This window comes from Pollachius pollachius (assembly GCF_949987615.1).
Source record: "Pollachius pollachius genome assembly, chromosome: 3".
NCBI lineage: Eukaryota > Metazoa > Chordata > Actinopteri > Gadiformes > Gadidae > Pollachius > Pollachius pollachius.
In genome coordinates, this window is record NC_136936.1 from 30,563,267 (window position 1) to 30,579,025 (window position 15,759).

General features: G+C 42.7%; 1 protein-coding gene across 1 annotated transcript in view; it reads left to right on the top strand.

Annotated features, from left to right (window-relative positions):
- itga4 (integrin alpha 4) overlaps positions 1-15,759 on the top strand; it is a 57,819-nt gene that overhangs the window by 3,336 nt on the left and 38,724 nt on the right. Inside the window, exons 3-9 of the mRNA XM_079733060.1 lie at positions 1,043-1,164; positions 2,177-2,274; positions 4,639-4,771; positions 5,273-5,340; positions 9,619-9,751; positions 12,457-12,542; positions 15,021-15,083. Coding sequence (XP_079589186.1) covers positions 1,043-1,164; positions 2,177-2,274; positions 4,639-4,771; positions 5,273-5,340; positions 9,619-9,751; positions 12,457-12,542; positions 15,021-15,083 — 703 coding nt within the window. The remainder of the gene's footprint in view (positions 1-1,042; positions 1,165-2,176; positions 2,275-4,638; positions 4,772-5,272; positions 5,341-9,618; positions 9,752-12,456; positions 12,543-15,020; positions 15,084-15,759) is intronic.

A 15,759-nucleotide genomic window follows, 5' to 3' on the forward strand; every position in this document is an offset into this window, starting at 1 on the left:
ACATTTGTGGAACTTCTGTTGACCCGCCGTGGTTTAATTAGCAGCTTGGAAACAGATCTGTGATATAGTCGGAGAGTAATAGTTTATACACTTTATGGTCGGATTGCTAGCTTGTGGAGATTGACATGACAGGGGCTATCAGAGGGTTAGTCAGTTTTAAGGCTGCAAGCCATGTATTAAGGGCTGGTTTCCTATTCAAAGGTAGCCTGTGGAAATGTATGATTACCCCAGCTGCCTTGGCCCTATATAATTCAATACTGCAGCCAGGGGCAATGCAGTATGATCCTCCTGTATACCTGGTTGTTTGCTTTTCCGTAGTTATTTCAGCTAGCCTCAGAGTCTGACTCATTACCTGCTATAGCTGCTAGAGCCACAGAGTAGGAGTAGGTTACCATGCCAGTGACGTAGCTGATTGTTGAAATCCAACATGGCGGCGCCCGGTAACATAAATAACACTTTCACCGTACAAATTAATCCCTTTTTGAGAAGAGAAGGCAGACAATACATCTGTTATATTAACTAAACTTCAAATTTCAGTTCAGTTCATCTTTGACTCCAACCCTCCTGTCCTCCTCCTGTCCCCCTGTCCTCCTCCTGTCTTCCTGTCCTCCTGTCCTTCTCCTGTCTTCCTGTCCTTCTCCTGTCTTCCTGTCCTCCTGTCCTTCTCCTGTCTTCCTGTCCTTCTCCTGTCTTCCTGTCCTCCTGTCTTCCTGTCCTTTTCCTGTCTTCCTTTCCCCCTGTCCTCCTGTCTTCCTGTCCTCCTGTCTTCCTGTCCCCCTGTCCTCCTGGCCTTCTCCTGTCTTCCTGTCCTCCTGTCCCCCTGTTTTATCTGTCCTCCTGTCCCCCTGTCCTTCTTCTGTCTTCCTGTCCTCCTGTCCTCCTCACCCCATGCACAGGTCAGGGCCCCACTGGTCCCAGTCCAATGAGACTGGACACGCCACTGGTGTGTTTTAATTGTATGTGGTACGTGTATTAATGTGTGTGTGTGTGTGTGTTTATGTGTGTGTGTGTGTGTGTGTGTGTGTTGATGTGTGTCTGTAAGGTTAGTGGTTGGGGCCCCAGAAGCCAACAGTTCGTCTAGCTCGCAGGTTCGATCCCCGGGGGCCGTCTACAGATGCAGGGTCACACCTGGCCCCAGAACAGAATGTCTGCCTCTCCCCTCCGGTACCCCCACACACACACATACGCACACGCCCATGCACACGCACACCCATACACACACACACACACACACACAAACACACAAGCACACGCAAGCAAACGCACACATGCACACACACAGAGGCACGGCGTTATGGGTGGGCCTGACGGACCTAGGACTACCCACTGTTCAACAGGCCCACCCAAAACCTTTCTTGAAAAAAAACGCTTCTGAAACGCTTTATGTTTTCAATGCAGCAAACTTTGTTGATATTGATGCTTGATCCGATTTGCGTTAAAGGGCTGTTATCTTCATGGATGACTGTGAATTGGCGGTAGGCTATTGCTTTAGTTATTATCTAGTAGTGGCCTAGGCTACAATTGAATATATCAGAGGTGTTGTCGTTATTGTCTCTACAACAGAGACAATAACGCAGCGATATCAACATGAGCAGTTCTAACTGGAGAGACAGTGAAATCCACGAGCTGCTGAGCATCATGGGAGAGAAGGTGATGCAGTCGCATTTAACAAAGATGTTGAAAGATGGTGCGATCTACGAGAAAGACGCAGAGGAACGTTCCTTCGTGCCAAGCCGCGACCGAACCGGCTTGGCAGTGTAAAAAGGCCTATGGAGCAATCGCGGACAGGTCCGTCCTATGCACCGAAACTTTTTACAATGCAGCAAAATATTTAAAGAGCATCAAGCTATTATGCACAGATAATATAACAGCATATTAGGCAGTCATTTGTATTAGGTTAAACAAGGATTTGATAACGTTTTTAATTTAAGGACCACCCACAATTGGTCCGGCCCATCCACAACCCGAATCCTGGCGCCGTGCCTGCACACACATATGTACACACATGATTAGTGATGAATGATTAGTCCATTCAAAAGGTATTTAAACCCTGACGATTTCTGCAAGGGTAGCTGTTGTTAGCTGCTGTTGGAGTTCCAATATATATTATATGTATTGTGAATATATAAAATGTACTTATAGTATTGATATATATTGTATATATGTTGTTTTGTAGACATGAGCAGCAGCTGTGGGAAAACCTGTGAAGCTGAATCTGATCATCAGTGGCTGGGAGTCAGTCTGTCCAGGAACCATGGAGACGGGCGTATACTGGTATACTACAGTATATGCTATATATTATGCTTATTTCAAACAACCTGATCTATAGGGCCTATAGATCAGGTTGTTTGAAATAATGTTCTCGTTCTTTTACTAGTTTGTTCCTCTGACCGTTCTGTTTGCTATTGTGGAAAGGGTGAATGATTCAGAGCACGATGCATTTTAAATGGCATCACTTTTGGTCTTGAGTCTTTTCTTAAAACAATTGTAAATGAAAATAAAGATAGCTAAATTACAACCAATAACTTCAGTCATTGAGGGCAAAATTTTTTATTTACTTTTACAAATCAAAAGTAGGCCTGATTTGACTAATGGGCTTTGCATCCTTTCCTTCTGCCCTTGTAGTCCATTTCAAAGACATGCTGCCCACCAGCTTTCAAATTACAGTGATGCCACTGGTGGCTTTGTATTCATTTTATTTATATCTACTATCCCTCCCTACTATTTTGTAGTTCACCAAAACACCCTGAAACAACTTGAGTCTAACATTCTTATGCCACCATACACTAACAGTGCAAGCAATGGCAACCAAGCACGCAGTCCTTCCTCCCTCACTTTAAAAACCACCAGCCGCCAGTAATACATACATACAGTGGCGGGCCGTGCATTTCACACCTAGGCCTTCACTGGTGTCCTACATGAACTAATCCACCTCTTAATGCCATCATTATGACTCCACGGCTATAGAAACCATCAATATTACACAGAAATGCAGTATAACAGGGCGTTGCATCACAGACAGGTATCTCATGTAGCAAGAAAGAATGCCATAACTAAAGCAAGAAACCCAATTAGGACAATTCAACAAGTCTATTTTCACTGTAGCCACAACTGCCATACATACATAATCTCTAGCAGAAACGTCAATATTAACCTAATTAAATGACAAAAATATTAAAACGTTTAAATAAAATGCATTACTCACCAAAACTACTGATTATTTGTACGCAAAGTCCATCCTCCTTTCTTTCCTCAAGAACAGTTTGATTACACTGTTGTACAGTTTATCTGTGCGTTTCAGTTCCAACAATATGTCCCTTTCTATCGCCATGGAGGCTAATGCTGAAAGTCGAGTCTCTCCACTCGTGTTTCAGGAGTAAGTTTTAATTCGCTACAGGGAATCGCTTTATTCTCTCCACTAACCCTCTCTCCACTAACCATCTCTCTCTCTCTCTCTCTCTCTCTCTCTCTCTCTCTCTCTCTCTCTCTCTCTCTCTCCACCAACCCTCTCTCTCTCCACAAGCCATCTCTCTCTCCACCAACCCTCTCTCTCTCTCTCTCCACTAACCCTCTCTCTCTCTTTCTCTCTCCCTCTCTCCAATAACACTCTCTCAAGGGGGGGGGGGAGTGGGAGATTTTGCGATTGCTCATTTAACAATATAAAAATAATAATACAAATAATAATAGTCCTTCAAACTATCAGACCAACGATCGCTTCGATCGCAGCAATCGCTTCCCTGTCGTCATTGTGTTAAACCAGCTATTAGCGCGCAAGGGGAAAAGGTGATTGGTGATTGGCTCCAGTAAAAGGGGATCGGAAACAGAAAGCAATGTATTGCTCCTCTCCAGCCCCTGCTGCAGAGCGAATTCAAATCGCAAATTATTTATTTATTATTAGCTTTAATTTAGTTTGTGCCAGTAGCTATCAATGCTTTGCTGACTCTGACTAATACCTCTCTGACTATCCAATCAAAGGACGTGAAAATGCCGACGTCACTGGACGCCTGCTAGATGACCTCAGTGTTGCCAACTCAAAATCGGATTGGTTAAAACAACAGCATCATTGCCGCTTACTTTAAGCCACAGACGCCAGCACTATCCATTCTCAAGGCGTCAAGGAAGATTAATTTGACCCTGGCAACACATGATGGCTGAAATATGATTGGATAAAAGCTCTAACATAAACATCCACTAGTGGAAGCAGCGCAACCAAGAGAAAAGCTATTAAATGAAGAGAATAGACTATTGGAAATAATTTAATACATATTCATGGATAACATTTATATTAAAACATGTCAGTGATTCTGATAATGTTTAGGCCAGCAGAGAAGGCCTTTCTGGCCCTGACAGCCCACCACTGCATACATACATACATACATACATACATACATACATACATACATACATACATACATACATACATATACATGTGTTTGTATGTACATGTGTTGCTATGGCTAGCAACACTAGGGAGGGACAATACTTAAGTTGAAGATAATGTAATCATAATAATAATAATACAAAACTATACATGTATTTCAAATCCTTATCAAGGTTTCAAAAAATAACTTTTAATGTTTTAACAGACTAATTATTTTTGTGTGTGTGTGGGTGTGTGTGTTTGTGTGTGTGTGTTAGGCTTGTGCTCACAGGTGGAAGAATGTCTTCTATTCTCAAAGAGATGAGGAGAACAACAAATTACCAAACGGCATCTGTTACCTCTATGGCAACGATCTGAGGCAATCACAGCCCATAATACCCTGCTATAGAGGTACATACACACGTCTATTAATTTTCACTGACCACCACTCAACTGTCTCAGTCTCTCTCTCTCTCTCTCTCTCTCTCTCTCTCTCTCTCTTCCTCTCTCCCTTACCCTCCAGGCTGTGAGTCTGTACCTCTCTGTATCTGTGAGTCTGTACCTCTCTGTGTCTGTGAGTCTGTACCTCTCTGTGTCTGTGAGTCTGTACCTCTCTGTGTCTGTGAGTTTGTACCTTTCTGTATCTGTGAGTCGGTACCTCTCTGTGTCTGTGAGTTTGTACCTCTCTGTATCTGTGAGTCTGTGAGTCTGTACCTCTCTGTGTCTGTGAGTTTGTACCTCTCTGTATCTGTGAGTCTGTGAGTCTGTACCTCTCTGTGTCTGTGAGTCTGTACCTCTCTGTGTCTGTGAGTCTGTACCTCTCTGTGTCCAGGCTGTGAGTCTGTACCTCTGTGTCTGTGAGTCTGTACCTCTTTGTGTAGAGACTCAGGGTTAACTGTGTCACTGTCTCAGACTACCAGTGGAAGTTTGGGGAGGACTACGGGGCCTGCCAGGCCGGCATGTCCACCACACTAACCCAGGTACTTCAATCAACAGCATCCTATCCAAATCTAACCCTAACCCTCTCACTTCACTTTCCCTCTCTCTGTCTTTCCCAACTCTCTGTACATTAACCCTCTCTCTCTCTCTTCACTTACCCGCTCTCTCTCTCTCTCTCTCTCTCGCTCTCTCTCTCCACCACCCCTCTCTCTCTCCACTGACCCTCTCTCTCTCTCTCTCTCTCTCTCTCTCCACTAACCCTCTCTCCACTAACCCTCTCTCCTTCTCCACTAACCCCCCCTCTCTCTCTCCACCACCCCTCTCTCTCCACTAACCCCCTCTCTCTCTCCACTAACCCCCTCTCTCTCTCTCTCCACTAACCCCCTCTCTCTCCACTAACCCTAGCTCTCTCCACTAACCCTCTCTCTCTCCAATAACCCTCTCTCTCTCTCTCTCCACTAACCATCTCTCTTTCTCCACTAACCCTAGCTCTCTCTCTACTAACCCTAGCTCTCTCTCTCTACTAACTCTCTCTCTCTCTCCGTTAACCCTCTCTCTCTCACTCCACTAACCCTCTCTCTCTTCACCAACCCGCTCTCCCTCCACTAACCCTCTCTCTCTCCACTAACCCTCTCTCTCTCTCTCCACTAACCCCCTCCCTCTCTCCCCACTAACCCTCTCTCTCTCTCCACTAACCCTCTCTCTCTCTCTCTCTCTCTCTCTCTCTCACCACTAACCCTCTCTCTCTCCACATGCCATCTCCTCTGTGTCCGCATGTCCACCACACTAACCCAGGTACCTCAATCAACAGCATCCTATCCAAATCTAACCCTAACCCTCTCACTTCACTTTTCCTCTCTCTGTCTTTCCCAACTCTCTGTACATTAACCCTCTCTCTCTCTTCACTTACCCGCTCTCTCTCTCTCTCTCTCTCTCTCTCTCTCTCAAATAACCTCTCTCTCTCTCTCTCTCTCTCTCTCTCTCTCTCTCTCTCTCCAGTAACCCCCTCTCTTTCTCCACTAACCCTCTCTCTCGCTCTCTCTCTCCACCACCCCTCTCTCTCTCCACTGACCCTCTCTCTCTCTCTCTCTCTCTCTCTCTCTCCACTAACCCTCTCTCCACTTACCCTCTCTCCTTCTCCACTAACCCCCCCTCTCTCTCTCTCTATCGCTCTCTTTCTCTATCTCTCTCTCTCCACTGACCCTCTCTCTCTCTCTCCACTAACCCTCTCTCTCTCCACTAACCCTCTCTCTCTCTCTCTCTCTCTCTCTCTCTCTCTTTCTCTCTCTTTCTCTCTCTCGCTCTCTCTCTCCACTAACCCTCTCTCTCTCTTGCACTCTCTCTCTCTCTCTCTCTCTCTCTCTCCAATAACCCTCTCTCTCTCTCCACTAACCATCTCTCCTTCTCCACTAACCCTAGCTCTCTCTCTACTAACCCTAGCTCTCTCTCTACTAACTCTCTCTCTCTCTCTCCGTTAACCCTCTCTCTCTCACTCCACTAACCCTCTCTCCCTTCACCAACCCTCTCTCTCCCTCCACTAACCCTCTCTCTCTCCACTAACCCTCTCTCTCTCCACTAACCCCCTCCCTCTCTCCCCACTAACCCTCTCTCTCTCTCCACTAACCTCTCTCTCTCTCTCTCTCTCTCTCTCTCTCTCTCTCTCTCTCTCTCTCTCTCCAAAAACCCTCTCTCTCTCTCTCTCTCTCTCTTTCTCTCTCTCTCCACGAACCACGGGGGGGGGGGGGGGGGGGGATTTCGCGATTGCTCATTTAACAATATAAAAATAATAATAAAAATAATAATAGTCCTTCGTCATTGTGTTAAACCAGCCATTAGCGCGCAAAGGAGAAAAGGTGATTGGTGATTGGCTCCAGTAAAAGGGGATCGGAAACCGAAAGCAATGTATTGCTCCTCTCCAGCCCCTGCTGCAGAGCGAATTCAAATCGCGGGCAGAACGGGCTGGGGGTACCCAGTCTAAAACCGTAATCTATCTAAACTATAACCGCATTTCACATTAATCGCATCGTTTGCTGCGTTACCAACGTTGTCTATGCTGACTTAGGGTGCGGGATGTTCAATATCAATAAGGTTGAGTTCATAAGGCTAACATTATCTTTTCTGTGTCAACAACAGTGTTGGGACAAACGCGTTATTAAGAAACGCGTTACAGTAACTACGTTACTTTTGTGGTAACGAGCACTGTAGCTAATTACTTTGTCAAAATCAGTAACGCGTTAATCGTTACTGCGATTTAAATAGGCTCGTTACTCGTTACTTCACGTGCATAACCCAGGACTACAGTTTCCGTGGTGGACGTGAAGCGGACGTGAGTCATGTGACGCAGTGACGCGCAAGTAAATGAATTAAAACAATGGCGGCAGTCGACGACAGTCAAGGCGTTGTATTTCTCGTGGAAATATGCACATTATTTTTCCTTTCTGACGGTAAAAGACATAAGGAATATTTTGGTGGCCTGTCATCTATGTGGAGGTTCGACAACTCTAGCCACATCAAAAACTAGCAATTCTAATCTGATGAAACATCTTCAGAAACAACACGCATCTACCAAGCTAGTTGAAAAAGACCCTGAAGGTAACACAGGTGATGCTGCTGCTAACGTCAGCTCCGCCGACGCTAAAGGAGAAGCCACTCCAGCCAAACAACGAAAGCTTGATTTTACAAAGCCTGTTGCACAGTCTATAACCCAGACACAGCTAAACAAATGATGGAGATGTATGGACAAAGACTGACATAGACATACTAACATAGACTACTAAAGCACTTTATCCACCATTATTGATTTCATCAGTTGTTTTATTTATCTAAATGGCCAGAGTGGAGGAAATATTATTTTTGTTAAACATTAACTATGTTTGTGAGGCTGAAAGTACTTTTTATTTATTTAGTTTCTCTTTGTGAGGCTGAAAATACTTTTAAGTTTGCCCATCATTATTGATGATGAGGTCTCCAGTTGGTGGAGTTTAGCTGTTTTGAGTTAAGGTTACAAAGAACGGATAAACCTCACTGTGTTTACATGGTAAACATCTATTGTATCAGTTTTGCACTATTATTGAGTCCTACAGTTGCTAAATGGTCCGAGGCACAGTTTAATTTTTGCACTGCCAAAACTATACTTTGTACCTGTTTCAATGGCTACAATAAATATGCCAATCAAAAGTTTCAAAACATACTGTATGTTGTGTTTTGTTGATCCACTGCTTCATCGTAGTGATACTGGGTACAATGATCAAATTTTACAGTTGTTTTGTCGAACACCATGCCACATCAACCCCAACATAATTGGTGTGTGCATTTGTAGAGGGTTGGAAACAGTTGGAAACAATGGAAATATTTCATTCATTTGCACTCACACTACTACACTGCTATGGCACGTTCAGGTCACTAGGTGGCGCATTGCACTTGTGGTAGGATAGGACTTACATGTAAGCAAGCCAGAGGACTGGCAGCCTCCCTAACTATCCAGTTAGGGAGGTCCTTTGCGACATTAACACATTAATAAGATAATTCAGAAAAAAAAAAAGGTACTTTCCATAGTAACTAGTTACCTTGAAAGTAACGGGTAACTTAAAATAACTGAGTTACTTTTGAAAGAATTAACTAGTAACTGTAACTAAGTTACTAATTTAAAGTAACTTGCCCAACACTGGTCAACAATAAATTTGGGCAGGTGTGTTTGAGCACACATTGTTAAACTCCAGATGTCGCCGACCGTCTTCACTGTGCCAAATATCCCGCTGCTTCCGGTTTTCCTTTGTAGGCGCGCTGAGAGGAGGAGCGGGCGAATCAGCTGTCAGCTATCAGTGATACACGAGTTGATCCAATAAGTGGTAGTGTATACCCGCGCACCATTGGCATGTATGCACGCTTGTCTTTGTGCGTGTGCGAACGAGAATGACCAGGAGAAGGAGTGCTATGCGGAGATGAATGAACGGAGCGATTCATATATTTCAAATTCGCGTATAAAAAAGAAAAAGAAAAAAGAAAGCAGAATCAATTTGTGGCGCTCGGTGTTGTTTCTGTGGCGCTGCGCCACACATTGGTCTATGTATGGGAAACACTGCTCTCTCTCTCTTCACTCTCTCTCTCTCCACTAAACCTCTCTCTCCACTAACCCCCTCTCTCCATTAACCCCCTCTCTCTCCACTAACCCTCTCTCTCTCTCTCCACTAACCCTAGCTCTCTCTCTCTCCACTAACCCTCTCTCTCCACTAACCCCCTCTCTCTCTCCACTTACCCTCTCTGTCTCTCCACTAACCCTATCTCTCTCTCTCCACTAACCCTCTCTCTCTCCAACCAAGGATCTGATGATCATCGGTGCTCCCGGCTCCTCCTACTGGACAGGGTCGGTCCTGGTCTACAACTCCTCCAGCAGAGTCATGTCTGCCTACCTGGACAATGATTCCGGATCCGTGAAGTTCGGGAGCTACCTTGGTAACACCAACACACAGATTGTAGTTTATTTGAAAGATCTTTGGCCGGTAGAGCAGGTGTTACCGAATACAGACACCAGAGCTTTGTCTGACCGTACGTTACCTTGGTCAATGTGTGGTCAGCTGTAGTTTGTGTTTCCAAGGTCAATGTGTGTTCAGCTTTAGTTTGTGTTACCAAGGTAAATGTGTGTTCAGCGGTAGTTTGTGTTAGCTAGGTTACTGTGTATTCAGCTGTAGTTTGTGTTACCTAGTTTACTTTGATTTCAGCTGTAGTTTGTATCGTAAGGGTTAGCTAGGTGTCATTGTATTCAGCTTTAGTTTGTATTGTAGGGGTTACCTAGGTGTCATTGAATTCAGCTGTAGTTTGTATTGTAAGGGTTACCTAGGTCAGGGGTTTTCAAACTTTGTGTGCGTGTGGACCATTATTTGTAATCAAGAATTTTCGTGGACCACCTCATAATATACCTAATTAAATATGTCCACACACAGTCCTACCTGAATTCTCCGTACCTCTTAATAGGCCTACTAGCACAAAAAATACAGTACAACAGGCTTGTTAAAAGAAAGTTTACTGCATTGTATTTATTTATTTACTCAAGTGCCCGAGGGCATATTCAGGTTAATTTGGGATTTCCTGGTAAAAATAATGTTAAAAAAATATATTTTTTATATTTTATTTTGGGTTTTTAAGAGTTAGCTAGGTGTCATTGTATTCAGCTGTAGTTTGTATTGCAAGTGTTAGCTAGGTGTCATTGTATTCAGCTGTAGTCTGTATCGTAAGGGTTAGCTATGTGTCATTGTATTCAGCTCTAGTCTATATCATAAGGGTTAGCTAGGTGTCATTGTATGTAGCTTTGTAGATTCATATATATTATAATATATATATATATTGTGACTGTCAGCCGAGAGTTCTTCAGTTCTCCTCCTCACAGTGTTATTTGGTGTCAGAGAGGTACAGCTTTCAGTTTATTAGCGGCCTCTATCCCAAGGATAACTTCACACATCTCAAGCACTGCTGGAAGTATGAAGTCTTGCACAATTGTGTGTGGCTTCTTACTTTTAGCAATCCGCTGAGCCACCAAATTAGTTGCCTTCAGTGCTTTCTCTGAAGGTGTGACAAAGTTCACTATTTGTGGTTTCTTGTGTATTCCTCGCTTTTTCGGCTGAAAAAATATTTGTTTTTGTCCTTATATTCGGGGTGCATTGCAATGAGATGTTGCTTTAGCTTGGCTGGCTTTGTTTCCTAGTTCCTTTAGACACATCACGAATTTCACTCACCATTTTCAATAAAACAAAACTCTGTATAACTGTCATCATATTTCATAAATGTAGCAGATTTAGGCTCATGGTCAGTGGCCCGACTAAAATATTTATCCATGGTCGCAAGCTAGGTAGGTGCCTCGTAGACCCTAACTAGGCTAAGCGGCAGGGCGCCCTGACTGAAGTTTGACTTTGGACTAATCGCCACTATGCTTTTCTTATTGACATATTATATTTCCAATTTTATAATTTATTGCAAATTATTTTGCGGACCCTCTCGGTGTTGCCAGCGGACCCCTGGGGGTCCGGGGACCCCAGGTTGAGAACTCCTGACCTAGGTTACCATGTCCTCTGTGTTACCTAGTTGACCATATCATGTGTGTTACCTTGGTTACCATGTCCTGTGTGTTACCCTTTACACATTCACGTAAGTCCTGCTATTCTCCTGCTATTCTCCCGATGGGCCGTATGTGTGAACAACATATCCTGATATTGGTATCCTGAAAATCTCCTGAAAAAAGACTACCCCTGAGGAAGTATTTTCTCCGTAGGGTGGGCATGTTGAAGATGCTTAGGTCTGCATTTGCATGTCATTGAGTGGCACCCTAAATGATAATCAGTTGCCTTTTGTTCACTGAATTTAAATACTTAAATGTGGCACTGCTTTTCAGAGTCATTCGTGGTGAGGGCTAAATGATAGGTCTTATCATAACCCTAAAAATAAACATCATACAATAAATTACAATACATGAGTTCACAGCTGCATGCGTATATAGAAAATGTTTTTTTTATTCTTAATATTCACAAAAGTTAACTGAACATTATAGGGTCCCGGCCTTCCACTCCCTGTTTTCTCAGTTAAACACAGAAATCAACTACATTTGTCCCAGTGTTTGTTATATGTGAAATGACATAAAAAAAAAGATGGTCTCTTTCTCCGGTAACGCAATCGTTCGCGACGCCTTTCTTCCTTGTCGTTTCTTCTGTTTGTCTCTAACTTATTCTCCAATCTTTGATCGATCGATGCTTCAGAGTTCTGCCCGTTCTGACTCCGTGCTGTCTGTGGACAAACCAAAACAAACTAGAGTGACAGCGGCCGCACATATCCCGCCTCTTGCGAACTTAGGCCCACCCCCCTAAACCCCCCGCTGATTCTACTGATGTCTGAACGACATCAATGTCCGCTTATAAAGCATCAAGTGTGAATAAGTGTGAATCACCCTGAGGGTCGTACCTCCTGATATACAAATACGGTTAAATTGCGGCGGACATGTGTGAAGACAGCTCTTGGTTACCATGTTCTTTGTGTTACCTAGGTTACGATGTCCTTTGTGTTACCTAATTGACCATGTCCTGTGTGTTGCCTAGGTTACCATGTCCTGTGTGTTGCCTAGGTTACCATGTCCTTTGTGTTACCCAGTTGACCATGTCCTTTATGTTACCTAGGTTACTCTGTGGGTACAGGACACTTCCTCCATCCTACTTCCACAGAGGTGGTGGGGGGGGCTCCAAAATACAGCCAGACAGGAAAGGTAGGTGTCTGTCTGCCTGTCGGTCTGTTGTTCTATCTGTCTTCCGGTCTGTCTACCCGGTTGTCTGGCTGCATGTTTGTATGCTTTATAAGTGTTGTGGTATGTAGTATTATATGTGTTATTGTATGTAGCATTAAATGTGGTATTATATGTAGTATTATATGTGATATTGTATGTAGTATTATATGAGGTTTTGCATAAGCCAGCCATGCTAGTAGATCAACATTTTAATGAATGTTACTAGTCACACATTGCGGAGAAACTGGACCCGAGGACTTCTACTACTTTCCCTGTTTCTAACTCTGTTTATAGTTATACACAGGGCTAGGAGTTCAGAGGCAAATGTTTTCTTTTAAATTGTTCCAATTCCTTAACAAAGTATTCATGTTAAGTCAGTGTTTGAGGGCATATTATTGTGGCTGTATTGTATTTGATGAATATATATCGTAACTACAATGAAACCTAGCGAGTAACTAAGTGTGAACCATAGCATTCTGCTCCAAATGTTTCTATAGAAGGACTAGGCTCTGTCCTCGTGCCTCTGCCGACTCCAGGCTTACGGACTGACCGTGTATCTGTATACATAGAGGTCTGTGTATCTGTGTACGTAGAGGTCTGTGGACGTAGAGGTCTGTGTATCAGTGTACGTAGAGGTCAGTGTATCAGTGTACGTAGAGGTCTGTGTACGTAGAGGTCTGTGTATATGTGTACGTAGAGATCTGTGTACATAGAGGTCTGTGTATCTGTGTACATAGAGGTCTGTGTATCTGTGTACATAGAGGTCTGTGTATCTGTGTACGTAGAGGACTGTGTATCTGTGTACGTAGAGGTCTGTGTATCTGTGAATGTAGAGGTCTGTGTATCTGTGTTCGTAGAGCTCTGTGTATTTTGGTGTATCTGTGTACGTAGAGGTCTGTGTATCTCGGTGTATCGTGTACGTAGAGGTCTGTGTATCTCAGTGTATCGTGTACCTGGAGGTCCCGGAGCAGCTGTATCTGTTAAGGCGTACTCATTTTTCTATTTTCACTGGCTCTTCCTGCGCTTGAGGGACGGACGAGTGGTCTTGAATTTAGCTTAATTTCCAGCCCTGATCATATGTTATATTATATACTATATTAGATGTGGTATTATACTAACTATTATATGTACAGTAACTATGTTATTATTTTTTGTAATGGATGTAGTATTATATGTACAATTTTAGTATTATATGAAGTAATATATATAGTTTGGTTTGTAGTATTATATGTGATACCATATGTAGTATTATTAGTTATATTGCATGTAGTATTGTAGTATAAAATGTAGTAATATATGTGGTATCATAGGCAAGGCAAGGCCACTTTATTTATATACCACTTTTCATACACAAGGCAGACTCAAAGTGCTTCACGTATAAACATTGTCATACAATAAAATAAAACAATAGATAAGTGAAAGAAAACATGCAAAAATTGAGTAAAAAAGATCTTTTTTGGTCCTTTCTCTTTTTGGAACTTGGTCCTTTCTCTGGTATTCCAACCCAGATTCTGGGACTCCAACCCGGATTCTAGGACTCTAACCCAGACAGAACTCGGGTCTCAAACCCTTATCCTTTCAACAGTCTCTCTGGTATCAGATCATGTATCTCTCTGGTAAAAATAGAAAATAAAGGCAAAGTTAAAAAAGCATTTTAGTAATAAAATAGAAAATAAAGGCAAAGTTAAAATTGCATTTAAGATTTAAGATTTAGCAGAAAGCTAAAGCAAACATAAAAGTCTTCAGTCTTGTTTTAAAAGTGGTCAGAGTTGGTGCAAGTCTTAAATCCTCAGAGAGTTTATTCCAGCTATTTGTTGCATAGTAACTAAATCCTGCTCTCCCATGTTTCGTGTTTACTCTGCGGATGATTAACAGATTGGTCTCAGAAGATCTTAGTGGTCTAGATGGCTTATGTAGTGGAAGCATATCAGTTAAATATAGGCCCTAGGGATTTATAGGTTAGCAACATGATTTTAAAATAAATTCTCTGACTTGCAGAAAACCAATGTAACGATTTAAGAATTGGTGTAATATGTTCACATTTTTTGGTCTTTGTTAGAACTCTAGCAGAAGCATTCTGAACAAGCTGTAGTTGCCTTAGAGTTTTTTTGGGAGACCTGTAAGGAGACCATTGCAGTAATCAAGCTTACTAGTGATAAAGGCATGTACAAGTTTTTGTAAGTCTTTGGTGGACATGAGCCCTCTAAGTCTTGCTACGTTTTTAAGGTGATAATATGCAGATTTTGTAACTGATTTAATGTGACTGTCGAAATGTAAATCTGAATCCATGATAACCCTAGATTTCTGGCTTTGATTGAGGTTTTCAGGGACAGAGAGTGAAGGTGTTGGGTTACTTTAAGTCTTTCCGTTTTAGCACCAAATACAATTATCTTGGTTTTATCCTAGTTTAGTTGTTGGAAATTTCTGGATATATATATATGTGTGTGTGTTGTTTTCCAGGTGTTCATCTTCACAGTGGATGACAACATGCTGAGGATCCTCACAGTGATCTCTGGAGCTAAGGTATCCTATATCCTTTATCTCTTTATCTATTAGAGTTAAGTTATATATATATATATATATATATATATATATATACATATATATATATATATATATATCCTTTATCAGAGTTAGTGGGTGGAGGGAGGGGGGGAGTGAAGCAGGTGTCGGAGAGGGAGGGAAGGAGGGAGTAAAGCAGGTGTGGAGCGAGGGAGTGAAGCAGATGTGGATGGAGGGAGGGAGTGATTCTGGCGATATTTAATTAATTTCAGAATGCATGTTAAGGCCAGGGGCCCTATTTTTAACGGTCTGACGCGCGTGCCCACATTCATTAATTCTTTTACACATACACACACGCGCGCCACATTCATTCATTATTTTTAACAATCACTCGTGGTAAAACAATGTTTTCTCACGATCAAATACTCATCAATCCTAAAAGTTATGGCCATGCACACGATGTCTGTGTCAAGAAAATATGTGTTTGCTGTACTGTGTTTGCAGATGCATGGATTTAAAAGTACAGCTTATTACCACTGTATCAGCTGTTCTTTCCCAAATAATTTACCAAGAATGTGTGGCTAGGTAGATGAGAGAAGCAAAGTGTATGCGTGAGGTGCACAAGCAACATTATGCATGCGCCCTTAAAATAGCATCTGAACAACGCGCCACTGACTTTAAACCAGGTATTTCCTGG